General features: G+C 42.7%; 1 protein-coding gene across 4 annotated transcripts in view; it reads left to right on the top strand.

Moving 5' to 3' along the window:
- Nucleotides 1-27,038, top strand: part of PTPRO (protein tyrosine phosphatase receptor type O) — a 168,981-nt gene that overhangs the window by 119,799 nt on the left and 22,144 nt on the right. For 3 of the 4 annotated variants that reach the window (XM_040063317.2, XM_058420384.1, XM_040063318.2), the window contains 9 exons: nt 3,148-3,347; nt 5,956-6,076; nt 7,930-8,123; nt 10,496-10,607; nt 15,941-16,092; nt 18,366-18,486; nt 21,912-22,051; nt 24,574-24,706; nt 26,088-26,208. In XM_040063317.2, the coding sequence (XP_039919251.1) occupies nt 3,148-3,347; nt 5,956-6,076; nt 7,930-8,123; nt 10,496-10,607; nt 15,941-16,092; nt 18,366-18,486; nt 21,912-22,051; nt 24,574-24,706; nt 26,088-26,208 (1,294 nt within the window). Of the gene's footprint in view, nt 1-3,147; nt 3,348-5,955; nt 6,077-7,929; nt 8,124-9,252; nt 9,275-10,495; nt 10,608-15,940; nt 16,093-18,365; nt 18,487-21,911; nt 22,052-24,573; nt 24,707-26,087; nt 26,209-27,038 lie in introns of those variants that run through there. The other variant, XM_040063319.2, reaches the window with a different exon arrangement.

Here is a 27,038-nt window from a genome sequence, read left to right as displayed (position 1 = left end):
ACTGTGGCATTTCTGGCAACTGCTGATGGATCACAAGGGTCTGGCTTTCTGGAATTCCCTGTGCCTGAGAGGGGAATACAGTGCAAAAATGTAAATATATTGCAGCCTGCCTGGGTGGGCCTTCGTTGTGCCGTCCTTGGCAGTCTTAAGAATGGAAAGCAAATGATGGGGTGGAGTCACTGTCAGTGTTCAGAAGTGAAATGAGTTTTCCTTTTGCATCTCTCACAGTGAGGATTTAATTCCCGGAATTAATTTGGTAGTTATAGAGAGCCTTGGAAATATTTAACTTCCTTACTCCTGGAGTGTGGACTGTGTTAGGGATGAAGGGCAGCGCAGGCTGAGAGTGTGGGAATTGCACAATTAAACACTCGACTCTGAAACTGCATGGTCTCTGAGAGAACACAGAGCAAATTACAGTAGATGAAGTGATCCAGCCTGCTAAATTCGAAGGAGAAAAAGTAATTTATTATTTCCCCGTAGAATCCCAGAGTTTCTTGACTGGAGATTTAGTAAAAGACAAAGTAATAATAGTAATAATACACTATTGTGTAAACTCATACCATGATTGACAATTAGATCAGCGAGTGAGACAGGTGTTGGTGAATTCAGATCATTATCCTTCTAATGGCTGTGGTCACCTTTGCACCTTTTTCTAAAAGGAGATAGCTGTACCCTACAGAACACCCATAGAATGAGACAGGGGAATACTTGCAGCACTGCACAATATTGCATGTGGAAAGATAATGCCATCCCAAACCATGAATGCTGCAACATTAGTAGTAGTCAAAGCTGGCAAAAAAAAAAAAAAAAAAAAAAAAAAAAAAAAAAAAGTCATATTGAAAGGAAATGTTCTCAAGTACTTCAGTACATTAGGAATAAAAATTGTGGCTTTAGTAGCTCATAACATTTACGAATATTCAGTATGTAGACTTGAATTCATCATAATGCTGGACTGCATGTAGCAATTCCACTCTTGCTCCCATTTTTAATAACTTTGTAGTTGAAAGAAGCAATAATTGGAGAACATCCAGAAAGCAGCACATGAGAGAGAAGGTCTCTGCTGTTGCAATTTCACTATCTTCTGTTTTTCTTTAGAAATAGACAGCTTCATTATATGAAAGGCATTAAAGTAGATAAAGATATGTGTAGCATTGCTCTCACTAACAAATGTTGTTCCATTTTGCAAAGTGTGACATATTTTATTTTCATTAAGCAATATTTAATGAGTATTTAATGCAGTGTCCTCCATGAAATATGCTAACTGTGGACCTGAGAGAAATGGGGACATATTAATCCAAAGTATAGGGGTGTGGATGGCCAGATTAAGGATCAACCTTAATCTCATTGTGGATAAAGTATTAAGGTGTCGCAGGAAGGGAATGATATTTTAATTTTACATGTAACGCATAAGAATCTTTGGGTTTTTTGGGTTTTGTCACTTAGTTTTGCAGCCTTTTACAACAAAATGAGAGCTCTTGGCAGCTGTCTTATTTATTCTGTCAGATGCAAGGTCCTCAGTATTTTAGATCGATTTAATATGTACTTCTGGTAGAATGCCAAATTGGAGATATGAGCAAATACTCATAGGTTGGAATTGCTTTTCCATTCCTCTTTCTGGGTCTGATCAAGCAGGCTTTTTGTGTGGGGACTACAACTCTGCATCATGACATGAGGTATTTCTGCTCCCTTAATGCCAACCTGAAACAGTTTCTGAGTAGTGAGAGCTGCATGTAACATCCTCTGTCTCCAGAGAATAATCTAATGATCAAATTCCTCTTTTTTCACCTGCCTGGGTGTGGGTCTGTGGCTGTGAATAAATTTTGCTCACAGTGTCAGTCTTATTTTTCCCTAGTAATGCTTGGTTGGTGAATCATCCTGTCAAATTACTGGCTTGTGTTATGTATTTTTGTTACATCCAGGTAGCAGTCAAGTCTTACAGGCTGATCTTAAACCACATTCTTGCTCTGGCATTTGTTCTGTTTTATCAAATATTGTAAATTACCATTAGAGATGTACGGAGGAAGAATGTCAAGGAGAGAGTGGTAACAAATATCGCTTAAAAGTGACAAGAAAAACGGGCTATTTTCATGAAATACAGGAAATTTTGACCAAGTCTAGCCGAAGTTATTTTCCAAACCGTTTTTTTATCTATATTTTAAAGCTGTGTTCTCAACCAAGTGCTCCAAAAAGTCTGATGAAGAATGAAGTTCTTCACTGCGGTGACCTCTGTGAACTTGATTTTCATACTTTGAGGCTGTGGTGCGCTTGCAGGGTGTGCTGGCATGTGGAGAGGCAAAAAAATCCTGTGTGCTTATCCCTTAATATTGGTCAATGATCTGTACATTATTGGCCGCCAGTGCTTTTTAAGCGTTCCCTTGGAACAAATCTGATCCTGCTGGGTGGTTTCTGGTGAGCAAACAGGGAATACTGCAATCTGAATTTTCAGACAGTCACGTGCCTCTTGTCGTGGGCTGTGCTGCAGGTGAAACAGCCCCTGGCTCAGGCTGCTTCCCAGGGGCTGCCACCCCTGGGGGTGGGCAGCTGCCAGTCCACCACCAATAATTCCCTGAAAGAAAGGTGTTTTACCATGTGTGCCTCAAATGCGTGAAAAACGAGATTCGCTTTCCTGGTAAAATTTAAAAAAAGTTGAATAAAAAGACAACGGGAGCCAGAAATAAAGCAAAGGGTTAAAAACCAGGGCCTCAGATGTTCCCTTTAAATACCTCTCCTATTACATTATCCTGTTGCGGATTTATAGATTTATTATGCATATTCATATTTTTCTAGGAACTGTTTAGCACGTCCACTCCGTGTTTCTTGGTTGTTGTTTTATTGTCACCTTCAGTTTGGGCCTTGTTCCATACTTTCTTCAGATGGCAGATGCTGATAGTTGGAATATCAATAGCAAGGTCTTCATCACATGTTCACTGGATGTTATCCCGACCGAGATAGTTGACTCATAATTATATCCGATACCTCTACCATCGTGCCTAAGATTTTGTTAGTAGCAGAAATAAAAGCAAAGTTGTTTTAACGTTATACGCATAGCATTCACCTTAAAATTTGCAAAAAGCCAACTTTATAACATGTATTTGTTACAAATGGATGGAGTGGCTTGCTCACCTGTGCTTTTGGGCCATGCCCCAGGCCCCACAGGTGAGTGGATAGAGGAGCTCACGGAGAAGCCCCAGCACGTGACGGTGACGGTGCTGAGCTCCACGACTGCCCTGACGTCCTGGACGGCGTCACACGACAGCAGCGGCAACGGCACCATCGTGTCTGTGCTCTCCCTCACCTGCCAGAAGCAAAAGGAGAGCCAAAGGCTCGAGAAGCACTACTGCACCGAGGTAAGGAGCAGAGGCTGGGGCGTTTTCCAGCCCGGTAAAATTCCGTGCTGCTGCTTGGAACGCGTGCAGCCCAGGGCTCGCTCAGGCTGCAGAGGACAGGGACAGCTGCTCCCTTCTGCAGCCCCGAGGGAGGGATGTGGCTGGTGCGGAGTGGAGGGGAGAGCACTCTTGCCTTGAGGTTTTTAGCCTTCTGATTGTTTGCATTTTTGTAGTGGCGTTTCTCACGGACTGTAAGTAAAGTGATTGTTTTCACATTCCTCTCTGAGGAGGAGACAACTGATGGACTTCTAGTTTGACCAGTGGGATTGGAGAGGTGATAACCTCATTTTCCAATCCCTGGTCATTGTCTGAAAACTGTGTAAATCGAGGATGAAAACAAACTTCCCTTCTTTTTGCCCTGACGATTAACTGCGTGAGTATCATTCTTTGCGTGTCCTCTAGCGACAGAGCACAGCAGTCAGGGATGAGAATGGGATTGTTAAACTGGGATTGTTGAATTTCCGATGGATTTGCTGTGGCTTCACTCAGGCACGTGCTGCAATGCGTTTGTAATTGGCAAAGTGCTCACACATACCGTTATCACCAAAGGAGCATCAGTTATTTCTTAGCTATCCCACATTTGAATACAGAACCTGGCTGGAAATTTTCTGGAAGTTTTGAGATAATCAGAAGCCAGCTTTTCTTTTCATTCATAGAGAAAGGTGTCAGCACTGGGAAACAGATGGCAATTCAGACCACCTGTGATTTGAAAGAACAAGTCCTTTGGTTTATGGGATGTGTTTATAATCTTCAAGAGTCCTGAACCCCAAAACTGGACAGTTTTCTGTTGCTTGAAACCCTTAGTGAGTTCAACCCCACATTAGACTCAGTGCCTAGGATGGCTCAGTGGCACGTGGTTTCAATTAGAAAGATTTCAGCCCACATCTCAGTAACCTCAGCGAGATGCTGATGCAGCCTTTTTCTGAGCAGGGCCATGACTCCTGTCTGGCTCCCTAAATGTGTGTGATGGAGGAGTCTGCAAAGGACTGCAGTGCTGCCCTGCTGCACCCTCAGCCCACCCAGGGAACTGCTGGAGCTCCCTGTAAATCATCTCATTCAACTTCGTGATCAGCCCTGCAAGTTAATTAGTACCGAGAATTTGCCACCCTTAAAATGCCTTTTAAAATTAATCTCTGTAGAAACCTCGAGCTGTAGTTCAAGAATGGCTGTGAACTTAAACGTTTGGGAGTATCTTGTGGTAATTTTAGAACTGGTTTTCAGAATCAGCTTGTTATCTTATTGTTACTTGTATTTCCTAGGAGTGCAGTTATTTAAATGGGAAGCAAAGTACAGTTGGTGATTATAAACACAGATCACAAACATAGGCATTTATGATTTCTGTAAATACTCCAGGATTCATCTACAAACTCAAAAACAAGTACCTGAAGTTAATCTGTGAATAAACAAGGTATCTGCAAAAGTAAATATGTATTTACTGCAAGTCGGTCAAGAGGTCTAAATATGGTTGTTTCTTTCTGTCATTACCTATATTTGTACCAAATTTTACCAACTTACTAGTTAATAGCTGCTGGTTTGGCTTCTCCATGATGAGCCGAAAAGAGCAAAATTCAGAGCAGAGTTCTATCCATTTCTAACGTGGTGCATGATTTAAAAGTGATTTAGCTTTCCAGAGCAGCTGGTGAAGACAAATTCTGCTCCTCACTAAATCTGTACTTGGCACTGATACATTCATGTGCATTTCAATGAACCGCCAGCGCAGAGGTGGCTGTGATACAGACTTTGGGAAGGCTGTGAAGAAAATATTGGTAGGAAATACCAGCTTGCAGCTCTAGAAAGGATGTGTGAAGGCTTTTCCTCAAAGCTGCTCTGTGCATTTGCTGTTGGTGGAGTCTTCAGGAGATGGGCCTCTTAGTGTTGTATCAGATTGAATCCCTCAGAGAGGAGCTCTGCCTCCAGCTTTGACTGAAACCTGGTGTGGCACAGCAGAAATTCTAACAGTGATGATTTCAAACTGAAAAGGAAAATCACAGTGCCCCTTAGTTACAGTTTGTAGTGCTGTGAGGGGAGGTGACAGGGAATATTTCCTCCCTGATCTCACTGTGGAGTCACTCAGTGCATGCAGCCAGAAGACGCTCCCCCAAAACGCTGCCTTCAGCTCACGGAGCTGCATCAATGGATGGAAAGCTTCAGGCTCTAGCTGAAAACACATGGGTGAGATACTCCAGCCTGCATGGCACCACCTGGAAATGAATAGTGTAGCCTGAATATTTTAATAAGCTTTGACAGTAAGAGAGAGTGGCTCTGCAGCGAGGTGGCTGACCGTATGCAGCCAGGCAAATGCAATCCTCTGAGCCAGGCCATTTGTGGAGTCAGTCCTGACCAATTCCAGAGTCTTGCCTCGTGGGGCTTTGTTGGAATTCTGGAAACTGAGAATTTCAGTTTCACACAAAGAAAAGAAGATTACAGCCTCATGTGGCTTAATGAGTGGAGTTCTTGCTGTCGATGCCAATGTGTTTGGATCCGTGCCTTTTGCAACTGGAGTCACTCAAGTAAATTCTTTCATTAATCAAGGAAATGTTTCATATCTGACGAGTTCTTCTCCTCCTAGGTGAACTCAAGCAGCAGCCTCATTGAAAATCTTGTTCCTGGTGCCCAGTACCAAGTTGTGGTTTACCTACGCAAAGGACCATTGGTTGGACCTCCTTCTGATCCCGTCACATTTTCCATTGGTAACCCCTGAACCTGCTGATTGGAATGCATTTATTTGTTTTAAGGGTTTTTTTTTTCCTTTTTAAAACGTGTGTAGTACGTCCATTAAGTCCTGTAGACCATGCCTTGATTTTCTTGAGTTTGAGTGGGTCTCAATGTTCTCTGCTTTGGGATTTGAAAATGAGAAGAACTCCCTGAGACTGACACTAACATTTTCAAGAACTAGGATTCTACCAAGCTTCCCTAAAGGGTCATTTAGGACAGAATTCAGTAACTTTTAGTTTCTTCTAGTGTAATTTACTTTGTTAAGATTACCACTTAAACAAAATGTATTAAGGAGAGAGAGGGAAAAGAGATTCGGTGTACAGAGTTACATTCGCTGATAAATATCCAACCTGTGTCACCCAGCTTCTCCTTTTGACAAAAAGTCTGCTCAGTGGGACAGCAGGTGGCTGAAGGTCAGAGATCTTCAGTATTTTTAATGCTGCTTCCTCTCTCTGATGTAGGGAAGAAAGTTAAACAGAAAAAAATGTTTTCCTGTTAAGAATTTAATCCTTAAATAAAAGCCAATATGTAGCCTAGTGATTATGGTGAGAGCCTTATCATTCTCATCAATCTTCTTATATATTTTCACAAATTTGGTCTGAATAAAAATTTGTAAAGTATGTTATATTTCAGGAAAGGAAAAATTAGTAAGTAAATATTTATATATACTTTAATGTTAAAATTTCCATCACTGGACAGTTTGTACAAACACTTTTTATTTTCTTTCTCACTGTAATTCAAAAATCTGAAAAATTGTATTTTTATTTGTGAAAGTAAAATCATTTATACCCCAAGTAAATAAGTCCCTTCATTTTCTCTACTTTTGCATGGCCTTACAACCATAGAAGTTTCTTACAAAATTGAAAATGGCTATCAGTTTCTAAATAGAACATCTCATAACTTTCTTATTATACAGGGGCTGTTTTCATGCAGTAAAACAACAGTTGTATGAGTTTTCATTTCATACCAGCTTATTGAACATGATACTTAAATAATAGAACTGAAAAACAGATTCTTCTGTGAACTTACCAGTGGTGGCTAACAATGAAAGAAACTCAAATAAAATAAAATGCACTTCAAAAAGGATTCCATTCTCCCCACGTCTATCCTAAGGTTCATTTTCACAGGGTGAGTGTTAGCAGTTTAGAGAAAGCAAAGCAAAGACGTGGTAAATGATTTACAAAGGCAATCATGCGCTAACACGTGCTGAAGTAATCTGGGTGCTGCTCTGGGTTCTGACCCGGTGTGCAATAGCTGGGGCTCTGCAGCCCTGGCAAATGTCAGCTCTGGGTCCTTATTTAAGTAGCCCTGGTGAAGTCATGGAGAATAATTGCTTTCCAGACCATACAGGTTGCAGAAGTTGACCCTTACGTGACATTCTTCAAATCATTTGACTCTTTCTCAGTGTCACCATCCGTGAGGCAAGAATAGCAATACATGGCAGAACCTTTGGGTTCCCCAGGGAAGGAGGGCTAGAGATGAAAACTTTCCCTTCTCAGATGCTCTGGCTTTTGATGCTTTTGTTCTTGAGCATCCTGACTTTCAAAGTAGAGCCCTCCATTTATAAGAAAGCAAGCCATGTGCTTTATCTCGAGCTAAGCAGCCAACACCAAGTGGTCTGCAGCCTCCTCTGAAAAAGCAGTTTTAAACTGGAGAACAAATGCTTAAGAAATGGTATCTAACTGCTTGTGACCAGGAATTTCTTGGGGATTAAAGTCGTGAAAAAAAAGCCAGAAACAGGTAGAACTTGATTGAGGAAAGGTACCATTTTAAATAAAGTGCAGCCGATAGCACATGCATGTTACTAACCATAATTTCTGGATTATAGTGCCCACTGGAATAAAGGATCTGACACTTTACCCTTTGGGACCTACTGCTGTGGTTCTGAGCTGGAACAGACCTTTCCTCGGGGTGTTCAGGAAATACGTGGTAGAAATGTTCTACTTCAACCCATCAACGATGACCTCGGAGTGGACAACCTACTACGAAATAGCAGCAACCGTCTCCTTGACTGCCTCTGTGGTAAAGTGACCATTCCTGCCTTGCTGTCCCATTCCTGTGAGGCCCTGGCACCTCGTGACACTCCCTTTCCCAGCCTTTTCCTCATGAATATGTATATATGCCTTTAAGCCTGGATTTTATTTTTTTTTTTTTCCCCCAGAGAAAATGGCCAAGGATGCTGGAGGCATTTTCTGGTCTAAAGTAAGGCACCGCCAGCTGAACCATGCTAAATTTTAAGCAGAGCAATGAGACAGGAGATTAAGCCTCCTTTTTTTGCTGCCGTTGTTGTTCAGCAAGTCCAGAGGCAGCTTCAGTTTGTGGGTCAGTTTGTCAGTCAAGGCTTTCAGAGTTCCATCATCTCCTCGGGGGGTGTAGTCCAAAGGCTTATCTACATAATTAATATTGATAGTATGGATTTGGGGCTTGCAGGCTGGTCTTGCAGCGTGCCATGTGGAAGGCTTAGCTGTGTTTTTTTGTGAAAAAAAACAAAAAACCCCCCTCCATGTTTCTGAAGCTGTAAAATCTTAGGCCAGGGTTTCAACTTAGGTGAACGCTGGTCTCTATAAGAACACGCTCACACAGGTGTTCACAGGTGTCTTTGCAGGTATAAAGTGAAATTTTCCTCCTCTTTTCCATTATTTCCTGGAGAAGGTGAAAAGATTTTATTCAGACTTCGCTGTAGTGCGAGACAGAAGGCAATTCCGGCTGAAATTACTTGTTCAGAAAGTTATGAGTATGCAAAAAAAAGATAGCAATAACTTCTGCTGCTGGTGAGAGCCACGGTGATTTAGTGTAATTGATTTGCATAATACCATTTGTGGAGTCATTTTGGCTCCAGCAGCTTTAGTGTAATTGGGTACGTGACCATAAATCTAGCACATAAATCTCCAGGGAAATTAAAAACAAACAAACAAAAAAATAACTTACCAAACTGGTAATTACTATCTTGTAATCATGACTCAGCACATATAGATTAATAGCTGAGTGATCTAAGTCATCCAAGAAATAAAGCTATCGTGCAGAGTTAATGTGGTTCATTAGAAAAGGAGATGATGTTGTCCCTCACTGTTGCAAATCCTGCTCAGGGAAGCCAAGCTGGAATTCCTTTGTCTGTATTTCAGTCTGAAATGCAACAGTGCTGCATCACAGCTAAAGTGAGCGCTTCTTCAAGGGTAATTTTAAAGACTAATCCTGAATCAGGAAAAGAATGTTTCCCTCTTCTTCCCATGTGGCATGAACTTTTGTTTGGGTGCTCTGGTGGTGTTCCACCGATCCCACGATCTGCTGACACCTCTGAGTGGTGTATTCTGAAGCAGCCATGAGAAGAATCAAAAATCAATGTCTCCAACAGCATGAAAAAATCAACTATTATTTCCTGGAGCGTTAACATTTGATAAGAACCTTTGGAAGTGGATTTGTGTTTTCACTCTGTTCAGCTGCTTCATTCAATTTGTGCTCTGCAACTTACTTGAAAATTGTCAAGGTGATGTTGGTATTTTCAGTGCGACACCAGGGGCGTGTCACAAGAAGTCCAAGCATCTCCAAGGTTGTGGAATCAATGTGGATACAGCTTCTTCCAGGAATCATGAAAAGAACAGATCACACCACCTATGTTTGCATTGCCTTGTAAAAATAGCAATTTCTACATTGATAAAGTTGTTCATTATTTTCAGTTTGCTTTTATTTTGAATTCTTAAAATATCAAGAGGCTTTTCATTTAAGCATCAATATCTTAACTGTTCTGTGCTGTCAGTGGAAGAATTAGAATTTTAACTTAAATATTACACGCAGTACTATAATCTAAACCATATTGCTTTTTATACTTCATTTATATCCCATTTATATTTACATATATAATTTATGTCTCATAAGTCATTTATGTTTCATTCCCATTCCATTTATAATAAATGATACTTGAAAGTGAAATACACTTGGAAAATTGGAAAAAATTGCCCCTTTTAAAGTGACAATATCTGAGACAAAAACATCACCTCTAATTTATCCTCAGGCCCCACTTAATCAAACTAGAAACACCTACATTTTCCAATTAAATATTTTGCCTTCATCACACTGGAATTGTGATGGAAGATTGCTCTTTGTGAATGGTTTTTACCGCCCTGGAAATCCTTTGAGGTCCCCGTGGTGGACAGAGCCTGCCCCCAGGTGGATGTGGATGAGCAGCAGAGCCACCACAGCTGTGTTTGCTCCCCTTGCACACATTCTTTAGTAAATAGAAAGGCCAAATTTCAGAGATTTCCGCTGAAGGGAGGAAATGGGAGCTCAGAAAAACGAGTGTGGGCACCAGGTTTATGAATACTGTTGTGTTTGAGAAGTCCTGCCTCGTGCTGATGCGTTCCCTCCTGAGCTGCTCTTTGTGTTTTGTCCCTTTGCAGAGAATAGCCAACCTGCTGCCTGCTTGGTATTACAATTTCAGGGTCACCATGGTGACCTGGGGGGACCCAGAGCTGAGCTGCTGTGACAGCTCCACCATCAGCTTCATAACAGGTAAGGAGCCAGCTGAAAACACTGTGGGAGTGCTCCTGGCAGGGCTGAAGCACTGAGAAAGTCTGACCTGGGTGCTGCGTTTCACCTACAGATAGTTGCGAGTTAAGAGATTTATCAGCTAAGTGGTTTTGGTTTGTTGGGGTTTTTTTGGCTTTTTTTTTTGGGGGTTTGGTTTTGGTGTTTGGTTTTTTTATTATTTTGTTTTTTAGTCTCTGAGGACTGCATTAAATGAACACATAAATGAAATTTTCCTATGCCAAGTGCAGTGCTTGGTTGCTCTGTTGCAGTCCTCCATCAGCTGAGTGCATGGCTCCAGTGGTCTTGCTCAACCACACCCTACATTTGACACACAGAGAAGTTAATAGCTAAATAAGTAAACCTGAATTCTTAGGTTCCTTAATATTATGAAATGCTTTTTGTGTTTTTCTGCAATATTTCCAAGTAGTTTTTTCCTCCTTTATCACCCTCCCAGTAATGCCTGGGTCAGAGCATGACTTGTGCAGCACCGAGAGGAGTGAGCTGATAAAACCACGTGGATTTCCCTCTTCCACTCGGGGCCAGCCATGGGTTTAACACACTCTGTCATCTCTTGGCAGATTCTTTGGATTTGAATGCCCAACAGATCAGCCACAGAGGGAGCAGCAGGAAAAAAACCCTGTTAGCACCTTGCCACGTGTGCCCAACATCCAGGATGCTTAGGCTAAAGTCAGAGTTTTCCTTTGAATCATTTTGCTTTTAAATGGCACTGTTTAATCCACCTTGCTGAAGCTCAGGTGATTGGAAGCAGTAAATAATTCAGTTTTACTCTGGGACGCAGTGAAGTATGACTTGCTCTTCTTTGCCATCCGTAGGAATCGAATTACAAGGGAAAGCAGGGTATAATGTCCCAGCCACTCACTCCAAAGCAGGCACTAGCCTAACCCCGGATTTTCTGTTTGGTGAGAGTCCCAGAGTGTACCTGACAAAGTCACTGAGTAAGACCTGCTCGCAGTGATGATTTTTACAGAGAGCCACGACACAAAAGTCATCAGCAGTTAAAGTTGTAGCTCCACTGAAGTCACCAGCAGCCCTCCCGTGCTGAGATACCTGATCCCAGGCTGCTCTGCTGACAAATTCTGACACTTCTCCAGTGTGTCAGAACCGTGGCCTTGTGGAGAGTCTCCAGGGATATTCGTTGTCCTTTGGCATCAATCAGCTTTTCTGTAGTACTGTAAGGAAGCAATTTTCCAGCTGGTTGGTTGCTGTATGAGGGGAAAAATGGCTTTTCCAACCGATTTGGGTACCAGGTCCAGCATTTTAGAGTGGAAATGTTCCAGTGGGATACTCACTTCAGTACTGTAGCTCGGGAAACCTGCAGCAGAAATGAGGGAGATTAAGGGTCTTGCAAAATACAAATTGTCATTAATACCAATCTAGATCTCTGGATGATGACAGGAAAGACTGCTACTGCTCTTAAATGAAAAATGAATCAACTTAACTGGCAGATGCAGACAAAATCAGAAATGGATGAACCTCTAAACATCACCCATTTGTGGTTGGCAAAACACAACGTTTGTATCAATGGTTAATTTCTCTTACTATCAAGGGTTTATATACCCTGTGTTTCTGATCTGAATTTATCCGGTTTTAATATCCAGCCCAAAATGTTTGCTGCACTTTTATCTTACTGATTGAAGAGACACAAAGGTGTGGGGGGTTTTTTTGTTTTGTTTTGTTTTGTTTTGGGTTTTTTTTGTTTTGTTTTGTTTTTTTGGGGTTTTTTTTTTGGTTTTTTTGTCTCTATACAGAATTTAGTTTGGTTTTTTTTTTTTTTTTTCTGTAAATAAATTTCTTCCTTTGAACTCTCCAGGTGCTCTCACTTTTAGGTGTTTTCCCATGCTAGTTTTTTGGTTTTTTTTCCGTCACTCTGCCTCTCTTAATTTTTACTGTCTTTACTAAAGTACATAAAACACGAAAATGTGATACCAGCCTGCTGAATGCTCCTATAGAGGCACAATCAGCACCCTATTCAAAACTCACCTGTGTGTGCATCTAGATGATTGCATTCCATCTAGATGATTGCATTTCCTGCATCATCACGCCGCAGGTCTGTGCTGATTCACTTCTATTTTACGGCTCCTTACAGAATTTATCATTTGTTGTTACATGTTGTTAAAACACATGCTATTTTCCAACAGACTCGACTTCACACCTGGCACTTTGAAATACACTTTGTTTGAGCAGGCCCAGCACAGAGGGAAATATTTCACAGCTCAGCCCTGTCCAAATCCTGCCCTCCTCTGCCACCGGTTCATCAACGCTGCTTTTACTTCCAGGGTGTTGATGAAAATGTTGAATAGCAATGAGGTGTTGAAATCACGCCAGCGATTTTAAGTGAAGAGTTCCTAACAAAGAAAGCTGATTTGGTCAGATTGCCAAGCGCTCACCCGTAGCCGGTCAGCGCTGAGTGTGAGCGTTCCATGCGCTCCTGCCCTCTGATTGCCTCATTACTCGCCAGCTCTTCAGCTCTGCCCGGGAGCTGCAGTCAGGCCAGCTTGGGGGGCTTGCCAGTTCGTCCTGGCTGCAGGTTTGAGATTGTTTGTCCCCAGTTAGGTGCTGCCTTTTCACGGCTTTCAGTTGCCAGGGGGCTGAGAGTTCTTTCTCAACCTCTTTTCTCCCAGAGAGGGAGCAGATGGTTTTAGGGGGCACTTGGACCCTTTCTGCATCGTTTTGAACAATGCCACCTCCCCTGCAAAGGTTGTCAGGAATTAAAACAAGCAAACAAAAAAGGCCTAAATTTTAAAAATGCTGGAGTGGAGATTTTGTAGGCTTTGACAGTACACCATCTGCCCGTTCTTCTGTGTACATGGAGAGCCAAGCTCCACACCTGGAGCATAAGCTCGACTTCCAAAACCAGAGTGGAGGGACCAGCTGGGAGTGTGAGGATGCAGCTTGCAGAGGGCTCAGAGCAGACATCTCCTAACACAGGATCCCACTGCTCCTGTGGAGGCTGTGGGGCCGAACTGAACTGCAGGACCTGGGGTGATCAGATGTAGCTCTCTCCCACAGCAACTGGGGAGATGTCCCCAGCAGCATGGGGGAGCTTTGGGGGATCCCAGAGACTTCTCAGGAGCAGCGTTTGCTCTCCCAGCTCCTGCAGCAGCAGCTGCACGCCGTTGTTTCTCAGGGAGAGAGATCGTGGCGCTGGCAGGGTTGCTGTGGTGACCGATGAGCTTTTAATGCCACCTGCTGTAAGCAGCTGGATTTGAAACAACCGCCAGCGGAGGCTCTTTGGAGCGACAGCATTTGCTTTTTTACGATGAGGATGCTTTTCTCTCCGGGGAAGAAAAAAGAGTGAGGAGGACAGGCTCTTGGTGCTGATGGACACCAGGACACGTGTTGGTCCCCTGGGTGCTTCAGACCGGGTCAGCAGCAGGGTGTGACACCCCACAGCCTCCCCGTGCTCCCCAGAACCTTGTGCTAGAGGAGTGGCTCACACCGGCCCTGGACTCATTTGTCGGATCCTGGATGTTCACTGTCATGAGAGCATAGCATCAACAATGAGGTGCGGAGAGAAATCATTATTTGTGGATGAGATTCTTGTCACTCATGGCCCTAAACTGCGAGGAGTGCACAATCTATGTGCAGGGATGGGCTGGGAACTTTAAAAATTAAAACAAACACCCCTTTAAGGATTTTTTACTTAATCAGGTTGCTTCCCCCTCAGCGACCTAAAAGGACATTTTCAAGATTAATTTGGGAGAATAGCCTCACTAAACATTTCTAAATGGCTCTGAATTGTCTGCGCGTTGCATTTTGCTGCCTTCCTCAGTAAATCTCTTCCCCAACAATGCCAAAGTCGAAGGAGCCTCCGTGAAAGCAGCAGTGACATCTTGTGGTCCCTTCCAGGAGACCTGAGCTCCGAGGCGTTGCATCCTTCATTCCCTGGCACCCAGGGCTCTGCTCCTCTCACCTGCCTCGCACAAACACAACAGGGCTTGTGCACAGGAGGACGGGGCAGGTCACAGCATCTTCCCTCCTGTGCTCCCCAAGAATCGGCCAAGCACAGAGAGTCACACCTTCCCCTCTTGTATCCAGGTTATCCTACTCATATATCTCCTGGGGAAGGCGTTGAGGTCTTCAATGATGGCCGATTTTCCACTTTTGGGTCTCCACTCACTGTTAATGTAACTCTTCTCCGGGGTCCTGCACCTTTGGATTTGGCACTCAGGGCGAGCTGGCCAGCCATGCTCCCTCTGCAGTGAATGGAGAGGGAATCCTCACCTTTGGATTTGGCACTCAGGGCGAGCTGGCCAGCCATGCTCCCTCTGCAGTGAAGGGAGAGGCACCTCCCAGAGGGAATCCTCACCTTTGGATTTGGCACTCAGGGCGAGCTGGCCAGCCATGCTCCCTCTGCAGTGAATGGAGAGGCACCTCCCAGAGGGAATCCTCACCTTTGGATTTGGCACTCAGGGCGAGCTGGCCAGCCATGCTCCCTCTGCAGTGAATGGAGAGGGAATCCTCACCTTAAACACCAGTTTTAGCAGGAGACGAGTCATGCTGGAGTCTTTCTGCAGGTCACAGCTGATGAGACAGCCAGCTAGGGAAGGTGGCTGAGCCCCAGTCCCTGGGGGTGTTTGAAAGACACGAGGATGTGGCGCTGAGGGACGTGGTTTGGTGGTGGGTTAGCGATTGGTCTCGGGATTAAAGGTCTTTTCCAGCAGGAGTGACTCTGTTATGTGGGCTGCAGAGAGAGCCAAGGAGTTGCTCCAGAACAAAACCAAACCCCTCCTGACAGGATGAATGGGTTGTGATGGGGCACTTTTCCCCTTTTTCCTCCCTTCCACCCTGGGAACAAAGGTGGTCATAACTTTCTGGTGCAAAAGTTGTTCTTTGGAAATCTGCAGGGTTTGGACTTTTCCTCCTATAGAAGGATGCAAGCTCGGTGAAAAGATAATTTTCTTCCTTATGGAAAACCTATCAATGTGACAATTTCTTATTTCTTTTCAGTTCATTAACACACTGAAACAACATCTGAGGCTCTTAACTTGAATTTGAATTCGACTTACAAATGTGACTCAAAAAATTATTTTTATCTGCTGATTTTTTATTTTTTTTTTTAAACTGAAAGATTGCAAAAATAAGTGTATTTTTGCTCTGATTATCTCCCAGGTTAAAAGATGGCTATCATATCTTTCAGCTAGTGCTCAAATGCAGTAGCTTTTAATGATCCTTTCCTGCTAGCTTTGTGATAATTCTTTTCATGACAACACCCTTTGGCAGAAGTTTATCGTTGGATCTGCTTATGAGCCGTGTCAGACCCTGTCTGTAACACACTTGCCTTCTTCCCTCAGCACCAGTGGCACCCAAAATTACCTCTGTAGAATATTACAACCACCTTCTGTACGTCACCTGGACCTATGGAGGAGACGGTCCCGACCTTTCTCATTCCAGGATGCTGCACTGGATGGTTGTTGCAGAAGGAAAGAAAAAAATCAAGAAGAGCGTAAGTATCAGTGTGGAAGGTGGGTGGTGTTAATTTCTTTGGGCTTTTTTTCTTTTTTTGATAACTCAGAAAAGCTTTGACAACTCTGATGACTCTGTATTACTAAGTTCCAGCAAGTTTGGTAAAGGACAGTAGAAGTTATTTCCCAGCGCTAGCATGCACTTCCAGAGACTTGAGCTCTCAAAACAGCCAGTGGACAGAGTGCTTCTGTAGTGATGCAGTGAAGCTGTTGATAATTTATCTGTTTTAAAAAAGAGTTTAAAAACTTCTCAGCTTCAGACAGTAAAACATAAAGAGTGCTTTTGCATACAGCTATGGTATTTTCCATATTTGTTTATTAATAAACAGAGTAAACTACTGGCTGAGGTTTTTTAGCTCGTTCAAGTACTGTGGCTTCCCATTTTCTGACTTTATCCTCATAAATTCTGTGTTCTTCATTTTATGTTTGAATACGAGTTCCACCAATTGATGGGCTGAGGATTTCTCCTGGAATATGTGCACTTAGAAAACTTGCTAGGTGCTAAGGTGTGCTCTTGGCACATTCTCTTGAACATCCGGAAAATTGGAAGTGCATTTTCGGCAGAAGTGCAAATTGATCACCAAATTTCATTTGGATTTGTATGGAACATCCTGGCTTCCATTAGATTCCTTGTGGCTGCAAGAGTGCACCCATCTAGAACTTGTTGCAGCATGAATCTAATTATATGATTAGGAGAACTGATAACCTTTCTGAGCAGCAGGAAGTTTCAGGATTTGGATCCTTACTTCAAACAAAAAACCCCCTAGATTTTAATTTTTGTCCTACAAGTAAAATATTCTATCAATTGAATTAAAAAAAAAAAAAAAAATTCACAATTATATCCCTCTCTTCTTTTCCTTCAAAAAATCATGTTTTCTGTAAACTTATTATTCTTTCAGGAAAAATCTGATTTCTCTATCATCCAACTTCACTGAATATGAAAATTGTAGATGAAATAAATATAAATATTTAATATTAAAATACAAATAAAATAAACCCAAAAATTGAGTACATAATTTTAGATTAAATGAAAGATTAAAAGTTGAAGGCATCTACAGTATAGTATATCTGTAAATAAAACTTGAAAGCTTTGGGGATGTCTTTACAAATGTTTGTATTTATATTCCTTGTAAGACAAGGGAACCCAGAGGTTATTCTTTAGGAAAATCCTGCAAAAACCTACCTATTCATAGCTAACTTTTATGGTTCTGATCAAATGGATTAATATAGATACATGCATGCAGATATCAGACCTGTTCTCCCAAGCTCTGTTAGTCACTAACTCTCAGAAACTGTTTCCTTTAAAACACATACTACACTGCAATATCATAATATCATTTTATTATGATTGTTAAATGATTGTTTTTCTTGTGGCATCATTGAAATGAAGAGGTAACGCTGTCAGATGATGTTCCCTTTTCCTTCCTGCTCCCTGTGTATTTCCCAAGACTCCACAGAAGTTGGTCAGTTCTTGGAGAAGTGATGAAAATTATGTGCAAAGCCCTATTGGTCTTTATTCAGAACAGTCAATTTCTCTTGCATCTGAGAGGTTCAGCCTGAGAATTAAGTGACAATGAAAACCAGCATGAAATTCCTGAATGGGCCCTTTATAGATAGTCCAGAAATGCCCTGAAGAAAGTGTGTTCTGGGTTCTGCATCCTTCTCCATGACTCTGGAGAAATGGGAACATTGCCCTAAAATAAGTTATTCTCAGTCTTTTGAGACTCAGCTCAGTTTTGGATCTGGTTTGGAACTTGCAGATGGTTGAAGTCAGACCCTGAGGTCTATTGTCAAGTCAACAGGTCTCCAAGAGGTGTTAGACTTGCCCAGATGGATTTCATTTTCAGGTCTGTAGGATATACAAAGGCTTGTGTGCTCTTCTTTGAGGTGTCTGACCTGACTGAAATCCCTCTAAAACTGCAATAAACTCAAGTCCGTGGCTCCTTTGGCATTTTGCACGCCTTGAGAAATCTAGATGCTCACAGTGGTGTGAGGGAGAATTTCTTTTTTTCCTTAAATTCTCACTGGTCACACTGAAAGTGCAGCCTAAAATTTCAATTTTGCATTGTGCTCTTCTGGTTTCGTGGTTGGTTTCAGTGGGAACTGGCTGATGTCACGAGCCTGGAGCACGCAGGAGACATCTGCTGTGATGCACAGGAACTTTCTCTGCCGTGTTTTGAGTTGACCAGGTTAATTTTAGCAGGCAGCTGTGTGGTTTGTGTCACGTTTACGCTGGCGTCTCTCCGCTGTCCAGGTGACGCGCAATGTGATGACTGCAGCGCTGAGCCTGCCTCCAGGGGACATTTACAACCTTTCAGTGACTGCTTGTACCGAAAGAGGCAGCAATACTTCCGTGCCCCAGCTTGTGAAATTGGGTAAGAGATGCTTGTTTGTAAATTGTTAACTCGCCCCCACTCATTTGGCTGTGGAGTAACTCTGTCAGCAGATGCAGCTTCCTTATTTCAGTCGTGTACCTGTGAGCCCATTTCTGCAATTTCCACCTCACCTTGCTGTGAAGATTGTCTCGTGCCTGCGTGTGTGAAGCTACTCTCCTAAAATGGTTTTGCTCAAGAGGAGCAAGAGTGGCAAAATTTGACTGTAAGTGGAAGTAGGAGAGTGGAAATCACTTAGTGCCTTGCTGAGAGAACAAGTTAACTTCATAGTTGCTTGCCTAAGGCCTTGAACACATGTAGGTTTTGAGAAAGGCAACTCAGGCTTCACAGATGAATTTTCACTAAGAAGCAGAACCTTCCTTTCTACCTTTCTGACAAGCCTATTTCTACATCTCTCTGCCACTTGGTCTGCTTTCCTGTGTCCCCTCCTCTCTCCCTGGACATCTGCAGTCTTTCAACACCAAAAACTTACCCTTAAATACGAATCAATGATAGCACTCCTTATAAAAATAGTCAGTGAATGTGGAACCCAGCTTCATTTTAAGAGAAATATGTATAATACACTCATAGAAACAAAAGAAAACTCGAGAGCTTGATCCTTAATGTCAGAGTTTCAAATACAACTTTCTATCTAATATCTTTCTTTACCTGGGAGGAAGACTGGACGCTGCACCCCATTGTACCTTAAGAAATGTTAGTTCTCTTTTGAATGTATGTGGAGTTGTTGAGCCCTAGGTACCTAAACCACTGAAATTTCCAAGCACACCAAACTGCTTTTACAGGTGTTAGCTCCACTGAGGTGGGTAAAGAAGAGTTTGTAATTTCAGAGTGGATTATCCTCTCTACATGAATAATAATCCCTTTGTGAGTCACCGTGAGAGAAGTGAATTTAAAGGACTCTGTAATTTCTAATTGGATTAGAGGTCTCGAGGCAACCACTGCCCATTTATGTTTCTCAGAACTCTTACTCACAGCGCTGAGGCAAACAGTACTGACGCAGAAATCTGAAATTCTCGCCGGTCTTTTTACCAAAGGCAATATTTGAAAAACACAGACAAATTCCATGAGTTTTCTTTTCCCTGTGCAAACCACACCCAGTGTTTTCCCCAGGCTGTGCAGTTACGTGTGTGTATCTGTTCTGTCACCCAGTGGGTGACTGTCTGGGGGTGAGTATTGCCCCCTGCCAGCGTTGTCCAGATATTTTAGGGTGGTGTTTCAAAACACCAGCTAGCTTTGTCTTTCAGGCGGATCCACAAGCCTTATTCCTGCAGCAGGGTTGTATCTTCCTGTTCTTTCCTTATGGATGGGCAGTCTTCTTGAACTCGGATGGGTATTTTGCGCTTCAGTGGCAGCAAAGAGAAGATGGAATTAATTCCATTTCAGTTAATCCCTTCTAGACTTTTGGGTGTTGGATTGAGTTTGATTTTTAATTTTTTTTTTTCCCTTTATGATGTTTGAACTTTGAATAGACAAAAGTGGGGCTATTTTGCCAGAGGTTTTCCCTCTCTCTGTTTCTGAGGGGAGCAATGGGAGTTGTAATTAGCAGTAGTGGAAACTGACTCCCAGTGATAGACGACTCAGCACTTGGCAGTCACTTAAGCATTCCTGCCAAATGTTCTTCCCTCCACGATGTTTGCTTCATCCTGGCAACATTCCACCTGCAGAAAAATCAAGCCATTTGCTTGAAGCAAAAGGAGGATTTGCTTGGGACGCTGCCCAAATGCAAAGCTCGTATTTTAATTGAGGCCAGTTTTTTTAACCTGGGGTGAGGGATGGAAGGTGTTTCTGAGTCCAGGAGCAGATATAAGTGTGTAACTATGGGAGACGGACACTTTCTTGTGTAGCACTGGGACGACGTGTGCACTGCAAGCCCTGTGACACACGTGAGTGTGCCTCAGTCCCTGCCCAACTCCTTCCATAATGCCAATATGGCTTGGGCAGACTCCAAGGCCAGAACACAGATCTGATTGTTTCAGGATCAGATGCATCTCCAAAATGTCTATTACTACTTGAGCAAGTCTCTTGTGCCAAGGCTTCTGTGGCAGTGAGGATAACAAATTATTTGTGAAAGGGAAAAATAAAAAAATCAACCCAGAATGTTCTTGTGCATCAGCCATTGTAATGCAGCGCATCAGAATCCCGAAATCGGGTCATTGTTTGAGCTTTAATTAAACATCCACAGAACAGGAGATCTGAAAACTGTGCAGAACAACTCAGAAATGTACAACCCAAATTTTACAGTCTATGAAGGCAAAGCAGAAGAGCCCAGGAGGCCTGAGGTGAGGAAATCTAGGGATTGCCAGTACCCATCATGTGGAGGCATCGGGATGAAAATCAGCATTAAACATTGGTGTTTAAATGATACTGAAGAGAAAAAATATCTCTCATATTATCACTATGCTTAGACTGTTTGCTCCTCTCCTTTTTTCCTCCAGATTTTCCCCACTGTTCTGTGCTTTCCATTCCCCAGGTTGCTCTAGGTGTGGTTACAGTGAGGGGTGACCTCCACAGGGGTTCAGGGGCAGGGAGATGGCCCTGGAGGCAGCAGCCAAGGCCACTGGACATGGGGACAGGGGTGCTGGGTGCACCATCCATGTTTCACAACATTTCTGATGCCATCACTCCCAGGAGACCCTCCATCTATCACTCTTGTCATGGGGTTGTACCCTGCTCGACAGACTCTTGTTTTTGTTTGCCTATTGTCACTTCATCCAGCACAAAAGCAATGAAAATCAAAATTATTAATTGAGGACCTCTGGAGATCTGGAGTTGGAGATCTCTGCGTTCCTACAACTCATGGAAGTCAACACAGATCCAGTAAATGTTACCAGAGAGGGAAAAACAAAATAACAAACAAACAAACAAAACCCTACAGTTTTTGTTTATTTTTTGTTCTTTTTTTTTTTTTTTTTTTTTTTTTACTTGTAATTGGCTAAATAATTTCCTCTGCTGCAATTAAAGCAACCGAGGCAGCCCTTGCTTTTGGGAAGCTGCTTCTTTATAGTCTCCTGGGCCGGCCCTGTGAAGAAAAGCCTTCTCAGGCCAGATGTGTTGCTAACAGGTGGACAGTGATCTTTTCTGAAAGAGTTCTTGCTAACTTTGCCCTATTAATAGAATCCACTGATCGTCCTCAAACGAGGGCTCTGCTGAGAAGGGAAGTGAAGTAATTATCCATCTGTCCAAATATAGAACGGTTGAAATAGAGAAGAAAAACCAACACACTTCATCATCTTCCCATTTTACAGTGGCAGTTTGTCATCATGAGAGGATTTACACTGGTAGACTTTATCTGAAGGAAATGAAAGATAGAAGGGCATCGGGCATTGCTTTCGATTTTTTTCATTTTTCTCAGTTGTCTGGAAACTTAAAGATAAGCTTAATGAAAGGAGATTTTTCTCTTACACCAGAACCAGCCCCTCCAAAATCACTGTTTGCTGTCAACAAGACTCAGACCTCCGTGACTCTGCTGTGGGTGGAGGAAGGAGTAGCTGATTTCTTTGAAGTCTACTGCCAGCAGGCTGGGTCTGGCCAAGAAACAAAAGTCCAGGTATGTGTCTCTTCTTTGGTGTCCACTCTTCATCCCAGAATTAAACTTTTAAAAGCTAAACTACTAAAGCTACACTTCAAATCCTAAAATATTTTCATTTTTAAGGTTGACCTCTGTCTTATTGATGAGATTATAGAACTGGTTGGAGGGAAACGATGTGCATCCAGCAGCGTCAGTGGAATTGGCTGCACGTGTAAATGGCTCCGGTACACTGTGCAAAACTTAACGGGACACAAAACTCAGGGAATGCCAATGTGCAAGAAGGAGAAAATGGTCAGGTAGCTTCATAAGGAATGGGGAAAATAGAGATATTTAGATGCCATGAGACTTCTGATGCCGTATCTAATTATTTCTGGAATTCTTTACTCCCGGTTTTGAGATGTGTTGACTGAAGTTGAGTAGGAGCTTCCTTGCTATTCAGAGAGTAACTTTATGTGAATGTGGCTGCTCCTCATGCATTTTATCTCAGGGTATTTGCTTCAAGACCCACCTCCTGAGCCTCACATATGAACCTCCTTTTCTTTCTGTCCGGGTACCCGTGCTCAGCAGCCAATTTAAATATGTAGTATTTAAACGGGTAATGCTGTTGAGTGAAAAACAGAGAACAGTGGTTTTAATTCCTTGGCATTCAATGCAGTGCAACATGTGAGGTTTACTTTGGGCTTTAGCTGATGGTATAATGAATCACTCTGATTACATGCCACAAATCATTATTCCTTCATGGGCACCGTGACACCTAATGGGGAATCATTCAGAAAGAAGTGAAAAATCACCTACCTAAACCACTGATTACCACAAAAGACTTGCACACTCTTTAATCCTATGGAAGATCAGTCTGAATTATTTCATATTCTTTTTAAATTGAGACAGACAATGAACAAAGGAAAAAAAAAAATAGCTTAAATGCCCTTTAATCTTTTGGATCTTTAATCTTGTGGAATCTTTTTAGATTCCACATTCCTGCTTTTTCACGCTGAATGGCAAAGGTCGTGAAATCATTATCATCACTTACCGGAGATTCAAAATAGTGATGAGATCGGGCAAGGAAAGTACCAGAGGATTTGCAACTCGAGTTCAGAGCAGATCTGTTTTGAGGAGATCAGGAAAAGACCGCTTCATTTGGCAGATGCTTCAGTGGGCGTCTCGTTTGTTGAGGGGAACATCTGGCACTGGATAATGCACAGAGATTGTCAGCTCACTCCTCTTTAGATTCATCACTCTCTTTTCTGTCTCCATGAAAAACTGGGAAGGGCTCCTTTCTGAGCTGCAGAAAGGGATGCTTTCCAAGTAGACTGGTGAAGTTTCTTGGTGATTTTCCATGCTAATTATATGAACATTTTTGTCCCTTCCCTGCATCTTCAAGTCAGTGAAATGAAAAGCAACAGCTTTCCGATTTTGAACATCTTGGATTTGAGTTGGCTAGTCTAAATCTCCCAGAGGGGAAAATACAAACACCCAACCAAGTCCAATTGCCTAAGTTTGGCTCCTCATTTCAGCTCAGGCAACAAAAGTCTCCTCCCTTCCACTCATGTGCATGTGATTTCTGCATGATGCACCTCAGAACTGCTCTGCAACAGGAGCTTAGAATTGGGCCATGACTGACAACAGCTTCTTGCAAATATCCAGGGCTTGGGACTTCTTACAGCATCTTGCATTCCCCATCTGGAGTGGCTTCCTTCATAAAACTTCTCCTCCTTTCCCTTCTAAACCACTGGCTCATCATCTTTTTACAGCTGTAACCTACCCCTGGACAATCCAGAAAACCGAGGGCCTCAAGGATCTCTTTCTTGAAGTGAGAGCATGTGTTGTTCTTGCTGTGTTTGTTTTCTCTTGCTCTATCAGCATTTAAAATCCACAAAAGTGTTCAGAGGGCTCACAGCAATTAACACATTGTGTAAATACATTATGTAGAGCTTCGGGCAGCCAGAAAAACTGAAGTGTAGGGTGTTTGATCATAATTATTACCAAAAAAACATTGCTCTAGCTTTGTTTTTCACCTTGACCACTCAGAAGGGCTCACGGGTCTCCACACCCAGAGGAGCTGCCTCAGAGGAGGCAGAGACGACATGCATTGAAATCAGAATTGTGATTTCATTCATGGCAGAGGTCGAGACTGCCTTGGCTGCTCTTTGAATAAAAAGAGCTTGGTTTTCCTGCTACCTGTGTGGCTTAGAAACCAGAGCTCACGAGCTGTGCCCACCTCTGGGATGTCCTGGAGGTCACAGTGCGTTCCCCTACCAAGAATGTCCCTGACCAACCCACTCTGGGGCACGTGTCCTTCCCTTCCCTAAAGGCTCTGGGATGTCCTTGCAGCTGCATTCACCCCCGTTCCTCTCCCCTCTTCTGCCACACAATCTGCCTGCTGTCAAGGGCAGGCCCTGGTTACATTTCCTGCGTTTCAAAGCGCTGATTTCTTCCACCAGATCAGACTTTGCGCGCCAGAAACACGGAACAGCGATTTGTGCTCTTGCATTTAGGGGGGAGACAAACCCCTGTGTGCTTTTTTCCCCCCACATCTGCAGGAACCTGTCACCGTCTCCTCGCACGTCGTGACCATCTCCAGCCTGACCCCTGCCACCTCCTACAACTGCAGCGTGACCACCTTCAGCCACAACAGCCCCAGCATCCCCACTTTCATCGCGGTCTCCACCATGGGTGAGCAGCACTTCCCTGCTTTCTTCTTCTTCCTCATCCAGCCACAGCAGTTTCCCCTTTGCTTTCTACAGCTGCACTCTGTAATGCTGGCCCCAGGGGTTGTTTGCGTCGTGAAAAGGCTGCCAGATGTGGATGGGATGGGGAGAGCAGCTTTGGAAAGGCTTTAGAAAAGGCCCTTCCCACTCGACTTGGAAAAATGTGAACTAGGGGCTCAGTTCTGTTGTGGGATTTAGAAATCAGGGACGTAGTTTGTGGTGTCAATACTAAGCATTGGGGTGTAGGAATTCTGGAAACATATATTTTGGGGTTTTAGTATATAATAATACATGTGAGTCGAGATAGAAGGCCTTAGGTGTTGTCTGAGTCCTTCTTCTTCACCTTCTTCTTCCTTCTTCTTCATAGGTTTAGGTAGTTTTCTGTAATTAGTTAATAGAGTCCGCATGGCAGACTTCAGGTAGTTAGTTATTAGGTTTAAAATAAAAATAATTCAGCTGGCATTTCATAATTAGACAGGTTGTCCTTAAAGAGACCTGGTAGAGATAAAGAAGTACTCCATTTTACCTAGTTTCTCTAACTTGCTAGTTAGAGCTCACGGCTCGTGAGCCTATAAATAGATAAGAAATAATAAACATCCAAATCCAAACTCAAGACCTACATTTCCCGTGTATTGTTCATCCTAACCTTAGCAAGGAAAAAAAAGAAGCCAAAACCGTCACATCAGGGTACTGCTTGACGATATTTATAGAGAAAAATGTTTTCTCAGCCAAGCCCAAACAAGAGGAAAATCACATTCATAAGCTGTTAAGGCTTTTCTGCATTCAGCAAAGAAGTAGGAGAGAAGAAAGATCCTCTGCAGGATCTTCAGCCAAAAGGCTCCTACAGGAAGATCCCTGGGCATGTTATTTTCCAGAGTAAGCAATTTCAGCCCAGTATATTACAAAACCCCAGCTTATTATTTTGCTTCTGGGTCAGAAAATTATTGATTATTGTTGAGGAACAACTTCAGAGTAGAAACGTGCTCTGGAGACATAGATGATGATGAATATCTGTGTTTTGTATTCCCTTCACCGTTCTCCCTTGTGTTATAAATGTCAGCTAAAAAGGAAAAAAAAAATAATAAATCAGAACATGTTAAAGTTTAACAAAAATGCCAGAGTAAAGTCATTTCCCCCAAGAAATTTTCTAAGAGCAATAGCTACTCAGACTCTCCCTTTATCTCCTGTGGTAGATTTTTCTGTCTCTAACACTGCAGGCTCTTTGAGATAAGTTTAAAAAAAAAAAAAAACCAGCGTTATCAACACTCAGGGAAAAACAAAACAAAATTTAAAAAATGTCAGTGCTTCTGAACTGAATAAGTGAGAGCCATTTTCTGTATGTACAGTGACGGAGATGAACCCCAATGTCGTGGTAATCTCCGTGTTGGCCATCCTCAGTATCCTCCTGATTGGGCTGCTGCTGGTCACTCTCGTTGTACTCAGGAGAAAACACCTACAAATGGCCAGGTAAGTCCAGATCGGTGATAATTAAAAAAATAAAATTCAGGCACACACAGACACATCATGACAGCAGTTTCAGCTGAGAATGCTTTTGTGTGTGGGTACTTGAGGTGCTCCTGAGCTGGGTGTCTTCAAGAGAGTTGTTCTGCTGCTGTTGAGCACCTCTCCTCCTCTCTGCTTTCACTCTCGACCTCACTGACAAGCCTGGACCTTTGTCTCATTTTGAGCTTTGCAGGGTCGAGTCCATAAGTGCAATCCCTTTTTACAGAAGGGTTGTGTCAGGAGCACAAGTGTTAATTAGGGTCTGAGGGAAACTGGTGTGAGCAGGACATCGAGCTTCTTTGCAAGTCTTTGACATGGTTTGGAACAGGAGATTTTTCCACATAAAGAGAGAACATTTTCTAGAGAGTGTCTCTCTCACAGTTTGCCAGTCCTCACCAATCATTTGCACCTTGTGGATATTGAAGTTCAGTTTCATTCTCTGTGTGATCATGCAAAAATTCACTTTGATGTGGGTTCTTATGGCCTGTGTGAGCTGTGCAAGTTTCCCCAAACCCGAGATATTTGGTTTACCTACTGGTTTGGAAGGTGTCACAGAGTCTTTGTCCTTTTTTAATCTATGTAATGCACTTCATATTCATTTACTGTGTCAAGGAAGGAAATTATTTCATGTAAAAACAAACTTACATTAAAAAAAAATCTTGTATTTAGCAGCGTAGCAGATGCTGCATTTTGTGTGTTGTGTCTTGTCCGTGCATTCCATGCAACAGATGACCACATCACACATATTTTTTTCAGGTTATCTTTTTAAGGAAACATTATGTGGTTTGTTCCTT

This window comes from Hirundo rustica, chromosome 4 (genome assembly GCF_015227805.2).
Source record: "Hirundo rustica isolate bHirRus1 chromosome 4, bHirRus1.pri.v3, whole genome shotgun sequence".
Classification (NCBI taxonomy): Eukaryota; Metazoa; Chordata; class Aves; order Passeriformes; family Hirundinidae; genus Hirundo; species Hirundo rustica.
The sequence above is the reverse complement of the archived record's forward strand: the minus strand, read 5'-3'. Positions and strand labels throughout refer to the sequence as shown.